General features: G+C 49.3%; 1 protein-coding gene across 1 annotated transcript in view; it reads right to left on the reverse strand.

Moving 5' to 3' along the window:
* Positions 1-19629, reverse strand: part of TMOD1 (tropomodulin 1) — a 91898-nt gene that overhangs the window by 23088 nt on the left and 49181 nt on the right. Inside the window, exons 4-8 of the mRNA XM_003260539.4 lie at positions 18334-18453; positions 8716-8805; positions 7370-7500; positions 5583-5690; positions 2512-2655 (exon numbers count right to left, since the gene is read on the reverse strand). Coding sequence (XP_003260587.1) covers positions 2512-2655; positions 5583-5690; positions 7370-7500; positions 8716-8805; positions 18334-18453 — 593 coding nt within the window. The remainder of the gene's footprint in view (positions 1-2511; positions 2656-5582; positions 5691-7369; positions 7501-8715; positions 8806-18333; positions 18454-19629) is intronic.

Raw genomic sequence — 19629 nt, forward strand, 5'->3', positions numbered from 1 at the left:
GCTCAGGAAATTAACTCTTAGAATAGCATGTGAATCCCCTAGTTCACCTTCCCACTAATTCTAAAAGTTAACAACTTCAGAATTTACATCTGTTGTCTCCTTAGAAGCAGAGATTTTTATAATCCCCATTTTACAAGCCAGGAAACTGAGGCTCAGGGAAGTAAATGTTTTTGAACCAGAGTATTCAGCTAAGGTAAGGGCAATGGTTAGCATGGGCTCCATCTTGGACTCTGTGGGGATAGTGTGTGGAGGGAAGGGGCAACTCCCTGGCAGCTGCCACCACAGTGACCTGAAGCCAGTGCTCCCAGTCCTCTTTGGCTGACGTTCTGCCCTGGGAGTTAAGTTTCAGCTGACTCTGGGTAGACCCTGACTTCCTGCCAGGCCAGGCTGGGATTCACATGAGTAGCCAATCCTAGGGCCTGGCCCAGGGCTGCTGCCAAGCCTGCTGCATGCCTTTGTTCCATCTGCTCTGCCCCTCTTGCCTCCAATGGAGCAGAGTCAGCAATGGCTAAGGGAGGGTGCAGAAGGGGTAGGGGTGTGGAGGGCCTGAGAATGAGCGAGGCAGCAGCAAGACCACCGGCATGCGAGAGATGCAAGAAGTCTAATGCAGCAAATGCACGTGACACGGCTGCTACCAGCTCATGTGACTGCTTTATATAAATTAGAAAAAAGTGCCCTCTCTGCATGAACAAAGCCCCATACTGAGGCACACAGCTTGCAGAGTAGATTCCAGGTTGAATTTTGCTCTCTGCTACCTCATTGTGCTGTGAACAATATGCATGATCATCTAGGGCAATCTTACTTACCAGGCACCCCTGAAGGGCCAGGTCTTGAGCTGGGCACTGAGATAAGGAGATGCCTCAGACATAGCACCAGCTTCTGGGAAGCTCAAGGGAAGCCAAGGTGCTGGGGGAGCCCAGAGGAAGAGGTATCTAACTCTCTTTGGGCAGAGGTTTGGAGGAGCTATGGCAGACTAGTGGGAGAAGACAGTAGTAACCTGGCTCTCCAAGAAAAAAAAAAGCCCTGATGCATGGTGTGCCAATTTGCCAATTTCCATAGTGTAAATACTCCCACCTACCATGAGCAATTCAAGGCACCAATGTGCCATCACCGGTCTCAGGAAGAGATATCCACAATCAGCTCTTGCAAGCTGTTCAAGCTGTCTCTAGAACACCACTAAGATAAAGTGAAGCTTCAACTAAACCCAGAAGGCAGAGAAGAGGGTAGAGGCAGGGGAGGACATTCCATGAGGAGGGAAAGGCATGGAGGCATGAAAGTGAGGGGGGAGCAAGTTGTGAATGGTTTTGAAAAGGCTATGGTTGGGAAGGGACAGTCAAAGTCTTCTGTAGGTTGGTAATGTTTTCGTTTCTTGACCTGGACATGGGTTACATGCCTGTTATGATTCCTTAAGCTATGCATTTAAGTTTTATGCACTTTTCTGTATGTTTGCCATATTTTACAATAAAAAAGTTAAAAACTTGTGACAGTCTCACTCAGGTATAACCACTGTTTAGAATTTTGTAATATTTCATTCCAATCTTTTTCCCATGCATACATTTATACAACCATTCAGCAAAAATTTTCATGTAGTGGAAAAAAACAACTGAGTCCCCATTCATAAAAAAAGAAAGCATTTTAACATCAAAAGCAACATGCTGCAGCGGAATAAGTGAGAGTTTTAGAGTCAAGGAGGCCTGGATTCAAATCCTGCTTCCTAAATGCTGACCCTATGGCCCTGAAAAAGGGGCTTATTTTTGGCTTGTCTGGATTGTTTTCTGAAAACTGAGACTGATGATACCCACATTCTGTAGGGTTGTTGTGAAGATCAAAGATGATGGATGTAAGATGTGTAGCTCAGAGCCTGGTCCACAGTAGATTCTCAACACTTGTAACATATAAGATGTTATTAGCATCCTCTTAGAAAGTCAGAGCTGAAAGAGTTGCCCCGCAGATAAAATGATTGACCCACAGAAGTTACAGAGAAACAGTAACTCCATAAGAATGAAGACAAACTAGAATTTGCCTAGAGAGTAATGTTAATGGTGAGGAAATTCAAAAGCCCCATTGAATGGGGGTGAATGGAGAAAATTGGGAATTTTAACCTGGAGAAGGAGAGCTTAGTGGTTCATGAGATCTGTGCAACAGATGTCCTGGATGAAGCAGAGAACAGAGCTAAGCCCAACAAACAGGACTTACAGGGAGCTGACTTCTACCAGATATAAGGAAGAATGTTCTCATTGCCTAAGAATGGAAGTGGTGATGTTGGTAAGGAGTGTGTCCCTCATCATGAGAGGGACTCAAGCAGAACTGGAAGAGCACATAGTGGGAGCGATGAAGAAGGAAGGTGAGCATGGTAGAGGGTGTGAACTTTGGGGACCTTGGAGGTCCCTCAAAGCTGGGCTCTGAGCTTCTATCATCAGCGTTCTCAGCTCCATCCAGCAGCATGGGAAAAACTGCAGGCCAGTGAGCTGCATGTAGTAACAGACCTGAGGAGACCCTTGCCCATCTCACCTGGTTGTCAATTTTCAGTTCCACCAGAGAAGTGTTATATGGGAGGGCTTCTACCAGGCGCAGAATCCCAGCTCCAGAAATGAAGTTGGATTCCACATTCAGTGTCTTCAACACCTTGTTCTCCTTGAGCATCTCAGCAAGGGCCTTGAAGCACAAGAGAAAGCAAAGTCACCCCGAGCAAGGCTGGAGGCCCCTCTGGGTAGAACCTAAGACACCTAGGGGAACAATGTCCTTCACCAAGCACAGCTCTGACTGTGTCTCTCCTCTCCTGCAACCCGCCATGGCTCCCGATCCCCCACAGGAGAATTCTATGTTGCTTAGCCTACATCCAAAGCTTCTATGACCTGGGTCTACTCCGCTGTCCAGAATCAGCTCTCATTGCTCCTCTTCAGTGGGGCTACTCGCAGCTCCCCATGCCTGATCAGTGCTTTCCCACTTTGTCTCTGCCCTTTCTATCCCTCCCACCTGGAATTCCCTTCCCTTTCTGCTTCACTGTCCAAGCTCTGCCCATCTTTCAAGGTCATTCTCAATGCCCCTTTCTCCGAGAGCTCTTGCTGACATTCCCCAGATACTTGTAGCCTACCCTCTTGAATCCTCATAGAATGGAGCCATACTTCTCTCATTATGGACCTTAGATTCCTCTGTTCAGAGTTGTTTTCATACCGGTGTTGTCTCTGCTATTAGACTATATACTCCTGGTGGGCTGAAAATGCATCCTATCTATCCCATGTTGCCCACAGTACCCAGCACATAATAGGCCCTCAGGCATTGTTCACTGAGTGACCAGTGAAGCCTCAACCTCCTGTACATACTCCCCACTTGTCTCTTTATTGCCCTACGGAAATTCCATGGAGACATGGTTTTCTTCATCTGAGCACTACAGAGCAGGAGAGGGAAGCCTGGGAAACCACCCACTGGGCAAGTGACCCGGGCAAACTGGAGAAGAGGAGCTTAGGTGGCCCCTAGCACGTTTCAGAGGAACTCAGCCACGGGGTGTAGATGACAATCAGAGCCTCTGACGGAAATGAGGTAATTAGCAGTTGGTGGAAACGATGCGTCATGGAGGGAAAAAGACACCGGCAGCTGATAGGACACACTGATCGGTGGGCCCTGCTGCCTAAAATGACGCTCCGAGCCAGGAATACCTACCCCGTCACCCCTGCCTTGCTGAGACCTGCTGAGAGGCTAGCTCCCGGGAAGCCCTCTGTTTTGAAATCATCGCCCCCTCCTCAGTGCCCTTCACTCACGTGTGCCCCTGGGATGGCATGTCAGCTTTCTCTATGATGGTGTCTGTCTCTGACTTGGCTGGCCCTCCTGAGGGAAAGGACCCAGCCAGAATCCTCTCTGTGTCCTCCACCAGAACCCTCCTGCTCCCAGGAAAGGCCTGGCCTGGCTTAATCAAATCTAATTAAAAAAATCAAAATAACAACCAGTAGGCAATCTGCCAGGCTGATCCAACTGGACATGCTGGTGGCTGAGCAGGTCCTGGAGGCCCTGTCTTGCGAGGTGTTAACTCCTTGTATGCTGGGTCCCAGTGGAGGAACCGGGGCCCAGGAGAAAAGCTAGGGCAGGCAGTGGGGGCACTGACAGAGCTCTGGCAGCCTGATTTACCAACTGGCCCAGAAGCATCTCAGTGTTTGACACGGGCATACTGGTGTGCATGGGCTGATGTCAGCTGTTGGTCTGGCAGAGTCCACGCCCAAAAAGCATTTGTGGACCTGAGCTGAGGGCCAGAATGGATGTGCTTGGTTTCTGACCCATGACATAGTGGCAGACAGGGCATGTGGCTTTGCCAGCTGTGTTCCTATGGGCAAGGAACCATGGAGATCTGAGGTCAGAGGTCATCAATCCAGAGGTTCCCCACTGACAGCAATGGGAGATTGTGAGCTATTTCTATTATTTCAAAAATATGAAAGAACACTGTCCTACCTATTTTAAGAATCAGAAAAAAATTGATTGCTACTAAATGGTTAATTACTAGCCCTGATAAACTAGCTTCTGCCCTTCTTGCAGGAATCTAGCTTTGCAATAATTGCACTGTACTGTTGCCCTTTAGTTGTCGGCTTGGCCAAATGGACTAGAATCTTTATGAAAGTGGAAGCTGAGACTGTTTGGTCACAATTATATTCCCAGAACCTAATTCAGTGTTGGGCACAGAAAGACTCTCAATACATGTGTGCTGGATGTTTAAAAAGAAGATTTGATGGCTACTTCAGAGTAAGTACAATTTAATTTGATCAGAAATATCTTTCGAGACTTGGTAAAATAAAATTGGTCATTGGGACCTGCTGATGAAACCATCATTTTTATTTTTTGTAATATTTATTTATTTATTTATTTATTTTGTGATGGAGCCTCGCTCCGTCGCCCAAGCTGGAGTACAGTGGTGCAATCTCGGCTCACTACAACCTCTGCCTCCTGGGCTCAAGTGCTTCTCCTGCTTCAGCCTCCCGAGTAGCTGGGATTACAGGCGTGCACCACCATGCCCAGGTAATTTTTATACTTTTAGTAAAGACGAGGTTTTACCATGTTGGCCAGGCTGGTCTCGAATTTCTGACCTCAAGTGATCCACCCGTCTTGACCTCCCAAAGTGATGGAATTGCAGGTGTGAGCCACTGCGCCCAGCCAAAGCCATTGATTTTAGAGATGGAAAAACTGAGGAACAGGGAAGGGCAGGCCCTTGTTCTAATATGATGCGCTGAGTGAAGAGAGAGACAGATTTAGGGGTCACATGACTGCACTGGAATTGCAGGTCCACCTCTCACTTGCTGTGTGACTGGACGAAACAAGTTGCCTGACCTCTCTGAACCCTAGATTCGTTAAGTGCAAAGTGGGGAGAACTGCACATCTGAGACCAGAAGTGGTTGTGAGGATTGGCCAGGATGATGTGTAGGTGGTGCCAGGTGATGGCCATTCCCTCTACAACCCTCATAGCTCCTGGTCCAGTGCCTTCCACTGTACCACATAAAGCTCTTTGTTAGTGGGATACAACCAGTCCTGAGGCCACATATTTCAACCCTTCTGTTTCAAGGCCCCCTACCCACAATGCAACAGAACGGAAAGGTACATACATACGCCACGGGATCATTACTCCGTGTCCCCACGATGCTGAACTTCTTCACATATGAGTTTTCTTTCAGGGCTTCTGCATATGCCTTGAGGGTGGGGATGGGGATATTCTGCACAAAGAAAGGCAACAGAGAGAGTGACCAGAAGCCTCCCCTGGGACAGGCTGGGGCAGGTGGATTAGCCTGGCTACTCACTGATTCCTGGCAAGTCTCTGGCCAAAAAGCTGAATGGGCAAAATGTTCAGGCTTTGTCCCAGATGACTGAGATTTGGGGAGAACTTCCTGGTAAACAGATTTAGAAAATCCTCCGTGAAAATTTCAGATAAGACCTGTAACCTCTTTCTTTGTGCACTTGGGGGCCAGAGAAGAGGCAAAAATTAAGGTGTGTAGTATTGTGCAAAGAGCTAGGACTAGGGGTGTGGGGAGGGGCTGGAACTTGGCCTTGGTCCCAGTGATTGGCAATGTTTCTGACTTGCTAAATGTCTCTGTGGAAGCCTCTTGCCCTCTCTGGCCCTGTTTCTGGAAAACAGGTAAGGGGGTTGCATATGATGCTCTTTAAGAGATATCTACCCCAGGGGGTCTCTGCTCCGGCTGCACATCAGAGACTCCTGGGGAACTTTTACAAAATGGTGATGCTTGAGCCGGCCCAGAACAATAGAATCAGAATCTCTAGGGTCAGGCCTGGGCGTTGGTATATATTTTTTAATCTTCTCAGGTGAAAACCACTGATCTGGTCCAACAGGCTCACAGTGCAGAGGAGAAACTGAGGCCCAGAGGAGGCTGGGGCCTCACAGGGAGATTCCATCCCTCTTGCGGCCCTGAGACAGCATTCGCTGCCAGCGGGCAGCATTCTGAATTGTGCCAATGTCTCCTACTGGGCACATGAAAGCAAACATGGCTGTGTTTTTACCAATCTCTCAGAGCGTCACTTTAGCTCCCGTGGGAACAGAGCATGGGGAGGCCAGGTAGGGGTGAACACTAGGGTGCAGGTTTCCAATCTGATGGTGCCGTGGGGCTGGCAGCTGCTTAAAATAAAGTGGAGAAGGAAAGAAAGTGGAGCAGGGGCATGGGGGGCTGGCTTCTAGTCTTACCCCCACCCCCTCCCAGAACTAATCCACTGGTCTCCGGGCCGAGCAGGTGGGTAGGCAGCTGCGTTTGTCTCTGAATTCTTCCTGCGGTAGCCTGTTCAGGGTGAGACTGCCTGTCCACCCGTCCCTCCCCTGCCCCGGGATCACATAAGGAAATGTCCGCAGAGAAAAGGGCAGACAGCTTGGGATATCGCTTTGGACATTTTGGCCAACAGCTCCCTTCTGTGGCTGTAAAATGAGGATGAATATGAATGTGATACAGCAGCAGCGATGGCACAGGGGAGGGACATGCCCAGGGCCTGTGTTACCCCCGAGCCTAGTGGGCACTGGACTTTTCCAGCCTTGAGATCCCGTGCAGCAGCGTGTGTCTGACTCATGATTTTATCTCGGAGAATCTCTCAGTGTTTTGAATAATGTGGCAGGTTTCCAGATCGAAGCTGGGTTGGCCCGTGCTAAACATCTGGGCCTGATATCATCCTCAGAAAGAAACCAGGACTGCCAGATGCACTTGTTTACACTGCCCACCCCTCTTAAAGGCTCCCATTTGCAAAGGTTTTGTCCCTATTTCCAATGCAGAAACACCCAGAATCCAAACAGGACCCTGTTTACTCTGCACAACCAACCCTGGACCATTTGCATTTGGGTGACATGGTTCCCCCTCCCGCAGCCACACACAGGTAAAATGAAATAAATGGACCTTACCCGGATATTATTCAGGTTAACTTCTTCAAGTTTTGGGTCATTGTTCTTTATCCGTTCCAGCGTTTCCTCTACGTCTGTTGAATTTGGTTCTTCGTCGGGCACAGGCTTGTATTGTGTGGGTTTAATCACGCCTAGAGTGACCGATAAAAGGGAGGTGGCTCACAGAAACAAGGGGCTCACTTTCTGCCAACACAAAGATACTGTGGAAGGGAGCATGTGCAGAGTTGGGGCACGTGAGGGCTGCACATCGCAGGCGCTGGGTGGGGGTAGGGGGCACCACTCAGAAGAAGCCCCGCAAGGGAGCCAGGAGGCTGGGGTTCTACTTGGACTCTGCCTTTGACGTCCTGCAAGAACTGGGTGAATTACTTAAACTCTCTGAACCTTGGGTCTACATCCGTAAAGCAGGGCTAGTCATTTTCCCGGGGCTCATGACGTCAGTGGACTCTTGGGAGGCTAAGATGAAGCCCAGATGGGAAAGAAATGCATCAATCTTCCAGAGGGAGGAATAATTATTTTTTGGGCAGCCTCATTTCTGTTTGGGGCCAAAATGCCAGCTTTGGAACAATGCAGTGGAGTAATTAAGGCAATGCAATATTGGCACAGGAAAGGACAAAAGGGCTCACGAAACAGAGGAGGCACCTAGAAACAGATCCATGTGGATGATAAAGGCGGAGCCCAAACCAGTGGTGAAAGGATAAATCTTGCAAGGAACGGTGTTGGGACCACTGGATATTAATTCAAAAAAAGGAAAGTTTGGTCTCATCCCACAGCACACACAAACATGAACTCCAGGTAGATTAAGAAGTTGAATATAAGGCCAGGTGTGATGGCTCATGCCTGTAATCCCAGCACTTTGGGAGGCTGAGGCAGGAGGATTGCTTGAGTCCAGGAGTTCGAGACCAGTCTAGGCAATGGTGTGACCTCATCTCCACACAAAATAAACAAAATTAGCCAGACATGCTGGCATACACCTGTAGCCTCAGCTACTCAGGAGGCAGAGGTGGGAGGATTGCTTAAGCCCAGGAGATCCAGGCTGCAGTGCGCCAAGATTGTGCCAATGCACTCCAGCCTGGCTGACAGAGCAAGACCCTGTCTAAAAAAAGAAAAAGTTGAATATAAAAATTAAATCTCTAAAACTTTTAGAAGAAAATATAGGAGAACATTTCTATAATACTGGGATAGAGAAGGCCTTTGTAAACAAGACACAAATCCCAGGAGACTCAAAGGAAAGGATGAACAGATTTGGCTATATAACATGTTAAAACTTCTGCAACGAGCCAGAGAACATCAGTGAGTGGAGGAAGCAAGAAGCATGAGGTCCCTCCTGGGGGCGGGCGCATACTCACTGTTGAGCCCCTCCTTGTTCATGATGGAGCTGCTGCTCAGCGCCTGGTAGTACTGCTGGTTACTCATGAGCGTGTGCATGCCCAGGATCGCTGCAGGGACAAGGGAAGCGCTCATGATGTGCCTCTGCAGACAGAAGAGCCTCCTAGGGACCCATACTCCTAACCCCGGGAACTCTGGCTCACAGAAATGGCAAGAAACACTTGCATGAAAACTTCAAAATTCTATTTTACTTTTACTCTCACCTCTATTGATGTGACTCTGAAATCCCCAGCCCCAGCCCAGGCTGCTCTGCCGCTGGCCTCTGATTCCCCGATGTCCTGCTGGCACATCCAGCTCAACGTGGCCAAACCAGAATGGCTCTTTCCAGTGACAGCCTCTTTCTTTGGAAGGCTCTCTTTCCATCTTGTCATCCTGCCTGTCCCTCAGGGTAAAACATCAGGGAATCTGGCACCTTCTCCCCCATAAGCCCATTTGACCGTCCCAGTGTCTCTGAGATCTGTCCCCCTCCCATCCCATCATCTCCGTCCTAGTGGAGGCCTGATCATTCTTTGTCTGTATTGTCACAGCTGTGTCATCACTGGTTTCTTGGTCTTGGCCTCTTCCTTCCCTCTACCTCCCAGCATGCAGCACAAAGCAGCTGGAAAGCTCTTTCTGGAAATGCCAACCTGATCTCATTGCTCCCGTGCTCAGCCATTCTTTCATCCATTCATTTGTTCAACATGTAATGAGGCCCACCCCAGCACTGTGTGCTAGGCTCTGGTGGGGACAGTGGAGAATAAGAAAGACTGGGTCTCCGCTCATGGAGCTGAAAGTGTGCTGGGGGAGAGAGGAGCCAAGCAAGTTCCCACACAATGAAAAACCAGCACAGGGTATGGTGAGTGTGGTAGAGGAAAAAGTTCAGTCCTAAGACAGCATAAAAGAGGAACTTGGGATGGGAAGGAGGAGTAAGTGTTGGTCAAGTTAAGAGAAGGGCTATAAAACATTACAGGCAGAGGAACGCAGGTGGGAAAGCTTCGAGGTTCAGAGAGTGGCAGGCCGGTGAGGGAGGAAGGTCAGGTTGGCATTTCAGGAAAGACCTTTCCAGCTGCTCTGTGCTGCATGTTGGGAGGTGGAGAGTAGGAAGATGCCAAGGCCAGGAAACCAGTGATGACACAGCTGTGAAAATCACTGCTGGGGGAAACAGGATAGAAGCTGGATGTGTGGCGGTAATAATCAGAAGCATGGCAACGCCACCCCTCTCACTGAGCACAGGCTCTGGGCCAGGGAAGACACTTTGTAGCCATCATTCCCAGTTTGGTTGCACACTGGAATCACTTGGGGATCTGTTGAAATTCCTGATGCCCAGTCCCACCCTAGACCAATTAACCCAAAATCTCTGGGGATGGAGCTCAGGCACCTGCATTTTTAAAGCTCCCTGGATGGTTTCAATGAGCAGCCAAGGTTGAGAACCATTGCCTGACACTCCCTCCTTGATCTGCCCAATAACCCTCTAGAGTAGATTTTATTCACCTAGGTAAGGTCAGATTCTACAGGGTCTTCTAGGCTGAGTAAGGAGTTCGGGTGTCTTTTCCTAGGAACAGCCTGGGAAGCCATTGAAGGCTTGAGCAGGAAGTGAGATGGTCTGACCTGAGTTCTGACTATTGTGTTGAGAACTCACTACAGAGGGGAGAGATGGACGTGGCTGCAGAGCTGTGAGGCTGTTGCAGCTGTCCAGATGGGAGGACGGTGGCTTGTACAGCCAAGTCCAAACCCAGAGCCTGGCTTCACAGGTCCTCCCTGGGCCGGCCCCACCTCAACAGTGTTGTTGCACTCCCCCTCCCAACAGCTTCTCTGCTCCAGCTACACAAACAGTCCTTGCTCATAGCTGCTCCTGCTTTTGCTAGTACTCTCCCTTCTGCTGGTGATTCTCTGCACCCACTTGACTTGGAATTTTAGATAAACAACAATTTTTTTTTTTTTTTTGAGATGGAGTCTCGCTCTGTCGCCCAGGCTGGAGTGCAGTGGCGAGATCTCGGCTCACTGTAAACTCCGCCTACGGGGTTTAAGGAATTCTCTGCCTCAGCCTCCTGAGTAGCTGGGATTACAGGAGTGTGCCACCACGCCCAGCTAATTTTTGTATTTTTAGTAGAGACAGGGTTTCACCATCTTGGCCAGGTTGGTCTTGAACTCCTGACTTCTTGATCCACCAGCCTTGGTCTCCCAGAGTGCTGGGACTGCAGGCATGAGCCACGTCGCCTGGCCAACACCAAATTTTTTTTTTAGCTAAGTATGCCCCATTCAATACTGGGACATATTCGTTGTTCTCTGAAATTTGAATTCAGTTGAACATCCTGTATTTTATCTAACAACTCTACGGCCTTATCCTTCAAGACTGGGAGTAACTCTTCCTCCTCCAGGGAGTCTTCCTGGATTCCTCCTCTCCCTCTCTAATTCTCCCACAGCACCTAGTGTATGCCTCAGAATCTATCTGCTGTTAGACATATATAGATACACGTGTGCTGCTACTAGACTGTAGGCTTCTGGAGGTCAGAGAAGGATATTTTCTCTTCCACCTCTCCCTGAATACGGTATTTAGCAAATATTTGGTGATGATTTTTAAAAAACACCCAAGTCATTTGATTAGATATGGTTTCCTGTTAGAGAGACAACATGGGAGCCCTTAATGAAGAGTCAGGAAACCCAAGTTCCAGCCCTGACCATGCCCCTGATGTCAGTGTGACCTTGGGCAATTCCCCTCCCCTCTCTAGGCTTCAACCTCCTCTTTCCAATGAGGGGTTGAGACAAGACCAGTGGCTCTCAGTCAAGGCTGCACACATGGATCACCCAGGGAGCTTTAAGACCATATCAGTGCCTCTCTCCATCCTGGACCAACCAATCGGAATCTCCGGATATGTGTGTGTGTGTATATATATATATATATATATATTTTTTTTTTTTTTTTTAAATTTTTGAGACAGAGTCTCGCTCTGTGGCACAGGCTGGAGTGTAATGACACAATCTCGGCTCACTGCAACCTCCACCTCCCGGGCTCAAGTGATTCTCCTGCCTCAGCCTCCCAAGTAGCTGGGATTACAGACACGTGCCACCATATCTAGCTAATTTTTGTATTTTTAGTAGAGACGGGGTTTCACCATGTTGCCCAGGCTGGTCTTGAACTGCTGACCTCAAGTAATCCACCTGTCTTGGACTTCCAAAGTGCTGAGATACAGGCTTGAGCCACCACGCCCGGCCGATTTTTTTTTTTTTTTAAACCTCCTCAGGTGATTCTGTTGCTGAGTGAGAGTCGAAAACCACAAGATGAGATGATCTCAAAGTCCTTTCTGTTTCCTACATTCTAAGATTCTTCTCTGCTAAAATTAGACTTGCTTGTTCATCACTAAAAGAACTGGTGGGGAGAGAGGCATCTGCATTTTTCCAAGCTCTCATGGGTTTTAATTTAGGCTGCATCTATGTGGGCAACAGGAGCTGAGGCCTGAGTCAGCAGCAGGTGAATCAGATCACCACGAAGGCGTCCCATTCTGGGGCAGGCTCTCCAGCTCCCACGGAGCAGCTCAGGGGATGTGGGAGCAGCTCTGGGATGTGCTGGGGTTTTGTACAGGTTTTGGGGGATCATATAAAAGATGTAGCCTCATATGGCTGGCTGGTGTGGCTTAGAGTGGAGAGAGGTGGAAAATAGAAAGTGCATTTGGCACACAGATGCCAGCTTCCTGTGATGGTCTAGAAAGAGGGATGGAGGCGGCGAAGTTACAAGAGACTGCCAGGAGACCAAGAGGAAGGAGACCTGTGTTTCAGGCTGAGCCTTGGTATGAATTTTCTGGGTAACCCTGTATAGGTCACTTCCTTTTTGGGGGCTGAGGGGGGCTCTCAGTTTTCTCACTTGTAAAATGGAGTGTTTGAACTGATCTCTTACCTACCCATAGGACTTAGCGACACAACAATTTCTCATGTTTTTATCCTGTTTGACTTTTACAGTAAATATCCAGGGGCTAGGCATGGTGGCTCATGCCTGTAATCCCAGCACTTTGGGAGGCCGAGGTGGGTGGATCTCTTGAGGCCAGGAGTTCGAGGCCAGGAGTTCAAGACCAGCCTAGCCAACATGGTGAAACCCGTCTCTACTAAAAATACAAAAATTAGCAGGGCATGGTGGCACACGCCTGTAATCCCAGCTACTAGGGAGGCTGAGTCAGGAGAATTGCTTGAACCTAGGAGGTGGAGGTTGCAGTGAGCCGAGATTGCGCCACTGCACTCCACCCTGGGCAACAAAGTGAGACTCTGTCTAAAAACAAACAAACAAACAAACAAACAAACAGCATCCAGAGTAGCTGTGGTAGAACCCCCACCCCCAACTTTTCCAGCAAGCTCAAGAGAGAAATGGTTCGCCAAAACCATACAGCAAGGACTCTCGTGGCTTTTAAGTTAGTATTCTCATTCACTAGGTCACTAGCAGTTCTAAAGTTCTAAAACTTCCCCTTGACTTTGGCATCCTAAGGACAGATAACGAATATTTATTCTAGGAGGTTATATATGTTAACAGCAGGGCTAAGAAGAAATAAAACCATTTTGCAGCTCAGAGGAAATTAGAATTACAAAAAGGAAGGACGAAAAGAAGAAAGGAGGGAAAAAGGAAGGAAGGAAAGAAGGAAGGGAAGGGCCCAGCTAGATTTCCATTGATGGGCAGAATGCCTGGGGCTAGTATTACCTTCTGCCAGCCCCAGGAACAAAATCGCAACTTTCCCTCTCACTTGATTTTGTGCCACACTCCACATCAACAGGAGTGAGTGACGGGAGAAAACGGCACATCAACATTGCCTGTTGCTTCATTCTTTGTAGATATTGGCAAGGCTGAATTTAGCACTGGGGAACTTGATTTTTTTTTTTAAGTCTAGATCTTCCTCAAAACTCAAAAAGGACTATTTTTGAACTCTGAAAAAGAACATTGAGTTCTGTTTCCTCTCCCTGCCTTGGCAGAGTTCACTCATTTGGTAATTCCACTCAGGACGCAGGGAGATAACAGCACACATCCCCGGCTCCTCCAGCTGCCAGCTGCTCAGGCTGGCTCTGGGCAGATGGCTGGTAGATGTTCTCCTGCATCCCAGGGACAGGTGGGAGAAACTGGCTCCGGCCCAGGACTTAGAGGCAGTTAAGCTGCTCCTGGATAAGATACACCCTGCCACTGGCAGGGTAGCAGGACAGGTGCCTAAGCACATGGAAGTAGCCAGAAGCCAGGGGGTGGCCTGGCTAAGCCTGCCTCTGATAGCCGCAAGACCCCCAGGTTGCCAACTGCCCTTGGGGGTGAGTGACCCGAGGCTGTCCCATCTAAACGATGAGTCTCCCTACCCCACTTCCTTCCTGGGTCCTGCCCCACCTGAAGGGTCCCTAAAGCCAGCCAGCATCACCTCGTGAGTGGGCAGGGGAGGCACTGGGAATTATAAGTGCTTGCTGACTCCCAGCAGCCTCTGACCTACAACCCTGTAGGCTATGCGCCAAGAACTTAGCCCTGCCAGGAACCTGTGCACTCTGCTTGTCGCCCAGCAGGGACACTTTTAATGTTGAAATCTACATGTTTAAGTGACAAAAGATTTTAAGGTTAAAAAAAATACATGTTTCTCTTCTGTCCTCCTCATCACCTCCTGGGCCTCCCAAAGGCAAGGACTGGCTCCGGTTCATCCTAGTATACAGTGTGAGTTCAATAATGTGCACTGGCTTAGTGAGCAGTTAGGTGAATGCATGAGTGACGCACCTCACCTGTGTCACACATGAGTTAGGAGGGCACACCTGAGCGTGCCCTGCAGGCTCCTACCATCAGCAGATAGCAAGCCTGCCACGCCACTTGGTTCAGAGGGGCCTGCCCTCCCCAGCCCGGAACCGCTGCTCCTGCCGCTCCCAAGCCCTGGACCTTCTCCGCACTTTCTCACTGCTACTCTTCTGCTCCTTGGCTCTTCTCCATAGCTCTTCCCTGGTCTCCCCCAGCCCTACAGAGTGCCCCCTTCACACGCTGTACTGATTCTGTTCAGACGCTCACTCTCATTTGTTATTTCATACTTACCTGGTGTTTGTTTAACGTAGACTCTGTGAGGGTGGAAACTGGGCTGTTTTCTTACCGTTCTTTTGCCAGGGCCTAGTCCAGAGACTAAATGGACGGCACTGACTGTGTGTGTGAGTGACCAAGCCAGAGCTGAGCTGATGGAAATGTTCCACTTGGGAGACAGGCCATACCAACTACAGGTGACCTGGATGCCCCATGTCCTCCTCTCCCTACTCTTCTTCCTCCAGTGAGTCACCCACACTCTTGGCCCCAGTCACCCGCCCTGTGAAAAAGGCTCCAACCACCCACCACTCTCTGGTGGGCCTGCTCCGCCCAGCACCTCCAACACCCTGTTCGAAGTCCAGCCTTCATCTCATGCGGAGTTTCTGAGGTCAGCTCTCAGCAGAGCACTCCTCATCAGCCACCCAGCCTGTTTTCTGCTGCCTCCGGCTGGTAAGCCTGGTACCATCTCAGCTGCTCGGCCTCTGAGCCAGCACTAGGAACGGCTGGGCTCTTGGTGAAGCTGCATCTCAGACGCAATCCCACAGCTCTGCCCAGGCCTCGGCCTCATCGAAGGCCTGCCTCCTCCATTCCCCCATCCTCCAGAACACCCCCTCCTCTCCACTCAAACTCCTGCTTCCATCTAGCTCTCCCTCATGCCCCTAGTCCCAAGTTTCATCTCTTTGGTATGGCATCCAGAGCCTTTTCTAATGTGACCACCCCCCAGTCCCCAGCCAACTTCTCCAGCCTTGCCCATCACCCTCTGTTGCCTACCCTCTGTGCTCTGTGTCCTCCCCTACCCTGGAGGGCTTCACTGAGGTGACACTGGGCGATGATGCTGCACATAGGCCCTAGAATGAAGTTGCCTGGGTTTAAGCCCTTTGGGCAAGGCATTTAACCACACCTTGCCTACTTTCTCCATCCGTAAAATGGGGACAGTAATAAAATTTCCTTCATAGGATTGTTTTGGTCAATAAATGCAACAAGGTCTTGAGAGCAACTCACATAGAACCTGGGACATGGTAGGTGGTCAAAAATGTTCAGTCCCTCCTTCCCCAGAGATGCTGCCATCTTTTAAATGTCCAACATCAAATGGCAGGCATCCAAGGTTAGCCAGTTAACACTGGTGTAGACTTACAGCTCCCCTCTCCTTCCCAGACTTCAGCAGGATATTGTATCATTACAGATAACAATAAATAGCCACGCCAACAAAAATAAAGAGAAATAGTTTCAGGAAAGTCACACAGAAACGTAGCACACGGTTGCAGCTCTGATTTGGCACAGGAACCGCAGGAGCCGGCGGTTGTGACAGCAGTCATTTGATAATCCCTTTGAGCTGCCTAATGAGGGGAGTGACGTCATGGAGGGTGATTGGAGGAGAAAGTCCAGCGTAAAAACAGCCCCAGTCCATGTGCAGATGCTGCACCAAGGCATCAGCCACCTCCCTGCCTCACAGATTAACCCAAACTCAAGGGACCCCCTTGGGGGAGATGGTTTGGTTGAAGTGTGATATGTAATATATGGGCTCAATGGAGGATCTACTGTGACTCGTGTGGCTTCTGACAGAATAAATCCCTACCCTAGCAAACTAGGTTCCGGAGTTAAGTGCTACCTTCCCAGCTGGGTGAAGTACTCACTGCTTCTGTACTTCATAGTGAAAAAGAAAACCATTCTCTCTCAGTCCCAATACCCTTCAAGCCATTGCCCTTTGTCCTTCAAATTCCCTGTCTCCTGAGGAAAGGGCTGTCTGGACTTGGGGTCTACACACTGGCTCTCCGCATTCACTCCTCAGGTCCCCCAGGCCTGGCTTCACCTGTCACCACCCAGAGTACCCCTTGTGTATAGTTGAGTCTTCTCACTGCCCCTGCACATCCCCCAGTGGCTCCCCCACCCCTGAACGAATGTCACCAAAGTCATGCACAACACCACTCACAAGTCGCAGAAGGCAGCTATGGCCGGCCAAGTCCCTGGTGCTGGTGCTGGTGCCCTCCCACCTCTGCCATGGCCTCTGGCCTCACATGCCTCTGAGTCTCCTGGCCAGCCCTGAACCCTCACTCTGTCTCTGTGGCTCCTGCATCCAATTCTGCCCATCTTGATTTGACCTTTGGTTCTCAGCCTATTTGTGGCTAACTGACCCACATTCTAGCTTTGCCCCATTTCCACAACTTGCCCCCCCACCACCAAAGGCTTCTACGAGATCCGTGTATTCTTCCTGGAGCTTGTCAACACTAATGATGCCCAAATCTCTATCCTGAATGGGAACCCCCTGTAGCACTCCAGACCTTCCTATACAACTGACCCCACTTGGGTGGCCCACAGGTGCCTCAAGTGCCACAGGTTGTAAATTGAACTCTGTATCTCCCCTCTTCCTGCTCCTCCCTTGCCATCCGTCACTAATGGCACCAACACCACTTAGTGTCTGAGTTTACCCTGCTTGACTCTTCTACCTCGCTCTCACAGCCAATCAGTCACAGGCATCCCCTTCTACCCTCTCCCCTGCCCACCTGCCTCGAGCCGTTCCCCACCCCGCCCACCCTCCTGCCATCACCTGGGCTATGATTAGCAGTCTCCAAGCCTGCAGAATAAAAACCCACCCACTCCCTGGATCAGGGAGCACAGTAGGTGGGGAGGGAGTGCACAAGGTGCTGGATGTGGCCAGAGCCTGACCTTCCTGGGGATGGAACACCACAGCAGTGGGACAGAGACTAGACAAGAGCAGCAGAGAAGTCGGGGGAGGCGGGGAGGGGGGCAAAGGGCTCTGAATATCAGGCCACCTTCTGTTGTTCTGGGGATAGTTTGTGAAGATCATATGGAAACACATACGAAGACGGAGGGCATGGGGAAAATATGCGATATACAAGGGTGACCCCTCAAAGCCGGCTCGCTGAGCCAACTGCAGGCAAAATGCAAAGTTGTAAAAATCGAGCCCTTAGTGAGCCTCCCAAGCCAAAGACATCAGAGGCCCTCTGTCTGTTTTCCCTCTATCCTCTCTTCCCAAGTGACTCGGGAAGGATTCAATGCTAATGGCTGGGAAAGGGCATCTGTGGGCTCTCCCTGAGATACATCCACATCCCTCTGGCATGGGGTATCATGGCAACAGCAGATGGCTCCCTGGTGTGGTGGGTTTGTGTGGTTTTCTCTCTATTTTCCTTGTTTTGGTTTTTGAGAATGGATTTTTGTTTTAACACTCTCGGTCTCCTCTAGTTCTTGTTAGAAATAGAGGTGTTGGGGGGGTGGCTCCGCCTGTATCCAGCACTTTGGGGGCGAGGCAGGGATAGGTCAGGAGATCGGACATCTGGCTAACACGGTGAACCTGTCTCTACTAAAATACAAAAAAATTACCGTTGCGTGCCTGTAGTCCAGCTACTCGGAGCTGAGCAGGAGATGGTTGAACCAGGAGCGAGCTTGCAGTGAGCAAGATGGCCACTGCACTCCAGCTGGTGACAGAGCAAGACTCCGTCTCAAAAAAAAAAAAAAAAAAAACAACAGAAATAGAGAAGGTGTTCATGCTGAAATGAACCCTACAAGGCTCCCTGCAGATGTGGGTCAAATCCTTCTGGAGGATGTGGAAAGCTGCTGGAACGCCTCTTACCTGCAATGTCACAGAGTTCTGCATCCGAAGCATTTGCCAAGGCTTCCTCCAGCTCCGGTTCCAGCGTCACACTTTCCAGCACAGGATCCAATGGCTTCTGCTTAGGAACCCAGACCTTTCCTGCAAACACACAGGGGACCTGTTACGGGAGTGGCTGCAATGGAGCAGCCTCTGGTGATGGCCCTGCGTGGACCATTATAGAGCCCTGTGGGTCCCTCCATGCTGAGAGTCCCTTCAGGTTTCTCCCTCTGGGGACCAACTTCCCCAAAGAACAGGAATCGGAGATCTCCAACACAGCACCCCTCACACTTGAAAAGAATGATTTTATAACTTGGTCCAAGCTGACAACCCTCTATCAAAAGCATTGGTCATGACCAAACAATCTGTAAGTAGGAAAAAAATATGAAAAAACATATAATAGAATGCCAGGGTATGGGATACCTTAACCAAAGGTTCTGAGACCTTGGGAAATGAGAGAAAAATGTATAAACATTTCTAAACAAACAAATAAAATATGAAAAGGGAGAAAAATAATGCATCCTTGCCTCATTATCATATTTTTAAAGTGTCAGATTCATAACGGAATAAGGGGAGTAAAGAGGTATATATGAGGATGGTCACTGTCAAGCCCATCCATAGGAACTGGTGAAGAAATTATGGTGCATTCATACAATGGACTTCCAGCAGTTAGTATAAAGGATGATGGCGATTGCTACTTACTAAGAAGGAGAACGCCTAGGACAAATGTTGTGTGAAAAAGGCAAGCTTACAAAGTAGCATGAACAATTTAATTCCATTTGTGAGAAATTGCATATGTATATTTATTTATTCAACAACATTTATTGAGTGCTTCCTATGTGCCAGGCACCTTTCTGGGGGCTAGGGGACAGCAGTGAGTAAAATCCTCAAAAGCTTCTGATGTAGTGAAAGGAGACAGATAATAAACGTATAAAGATATGGAATGGTATTAAGCATTATGGAGGAACAAAGCAGGACAAGGACCTAGAAGATGACAGCGTGGGGTGTGGGTGGGGTGGGCACCGCTGTTTTGGGAAGGCTAGTCAGAGGACGCCTCACTGAGACGACAGCCTGTGACCTGGGACCTGATAGAAGTGAGGAAATGAGCCCCTAAGATCAGGAACAAGACAAGGGTGCCCACTTTTACTGCTGCTATTCAACATTGTACTGGAAGTTTCAGTCAGAATAAATAGGAAAAAGAAGTCAGTGGAATCCAAACTGGAAAGGAAGAAGTAAAATTGTTTCTATTTGTATTTGACATAATCTTATGTATAGAAA

The sequence above is a fragment of the Nomascus leucogenys genome, chromosome 1a (genome assembly GCF_006542625.1).
Source record: "Nomascus leucogenys isolate Asia chromosome 1a, Asia_NLE_v1, whole genome shotgun sequence".
Taxonomy (NCBI): Eukaryota; Metazoa; Chordata; class Mammalia; order Primates; family Hylobatidae; genus Nomascus; species Nomascus leucogenys.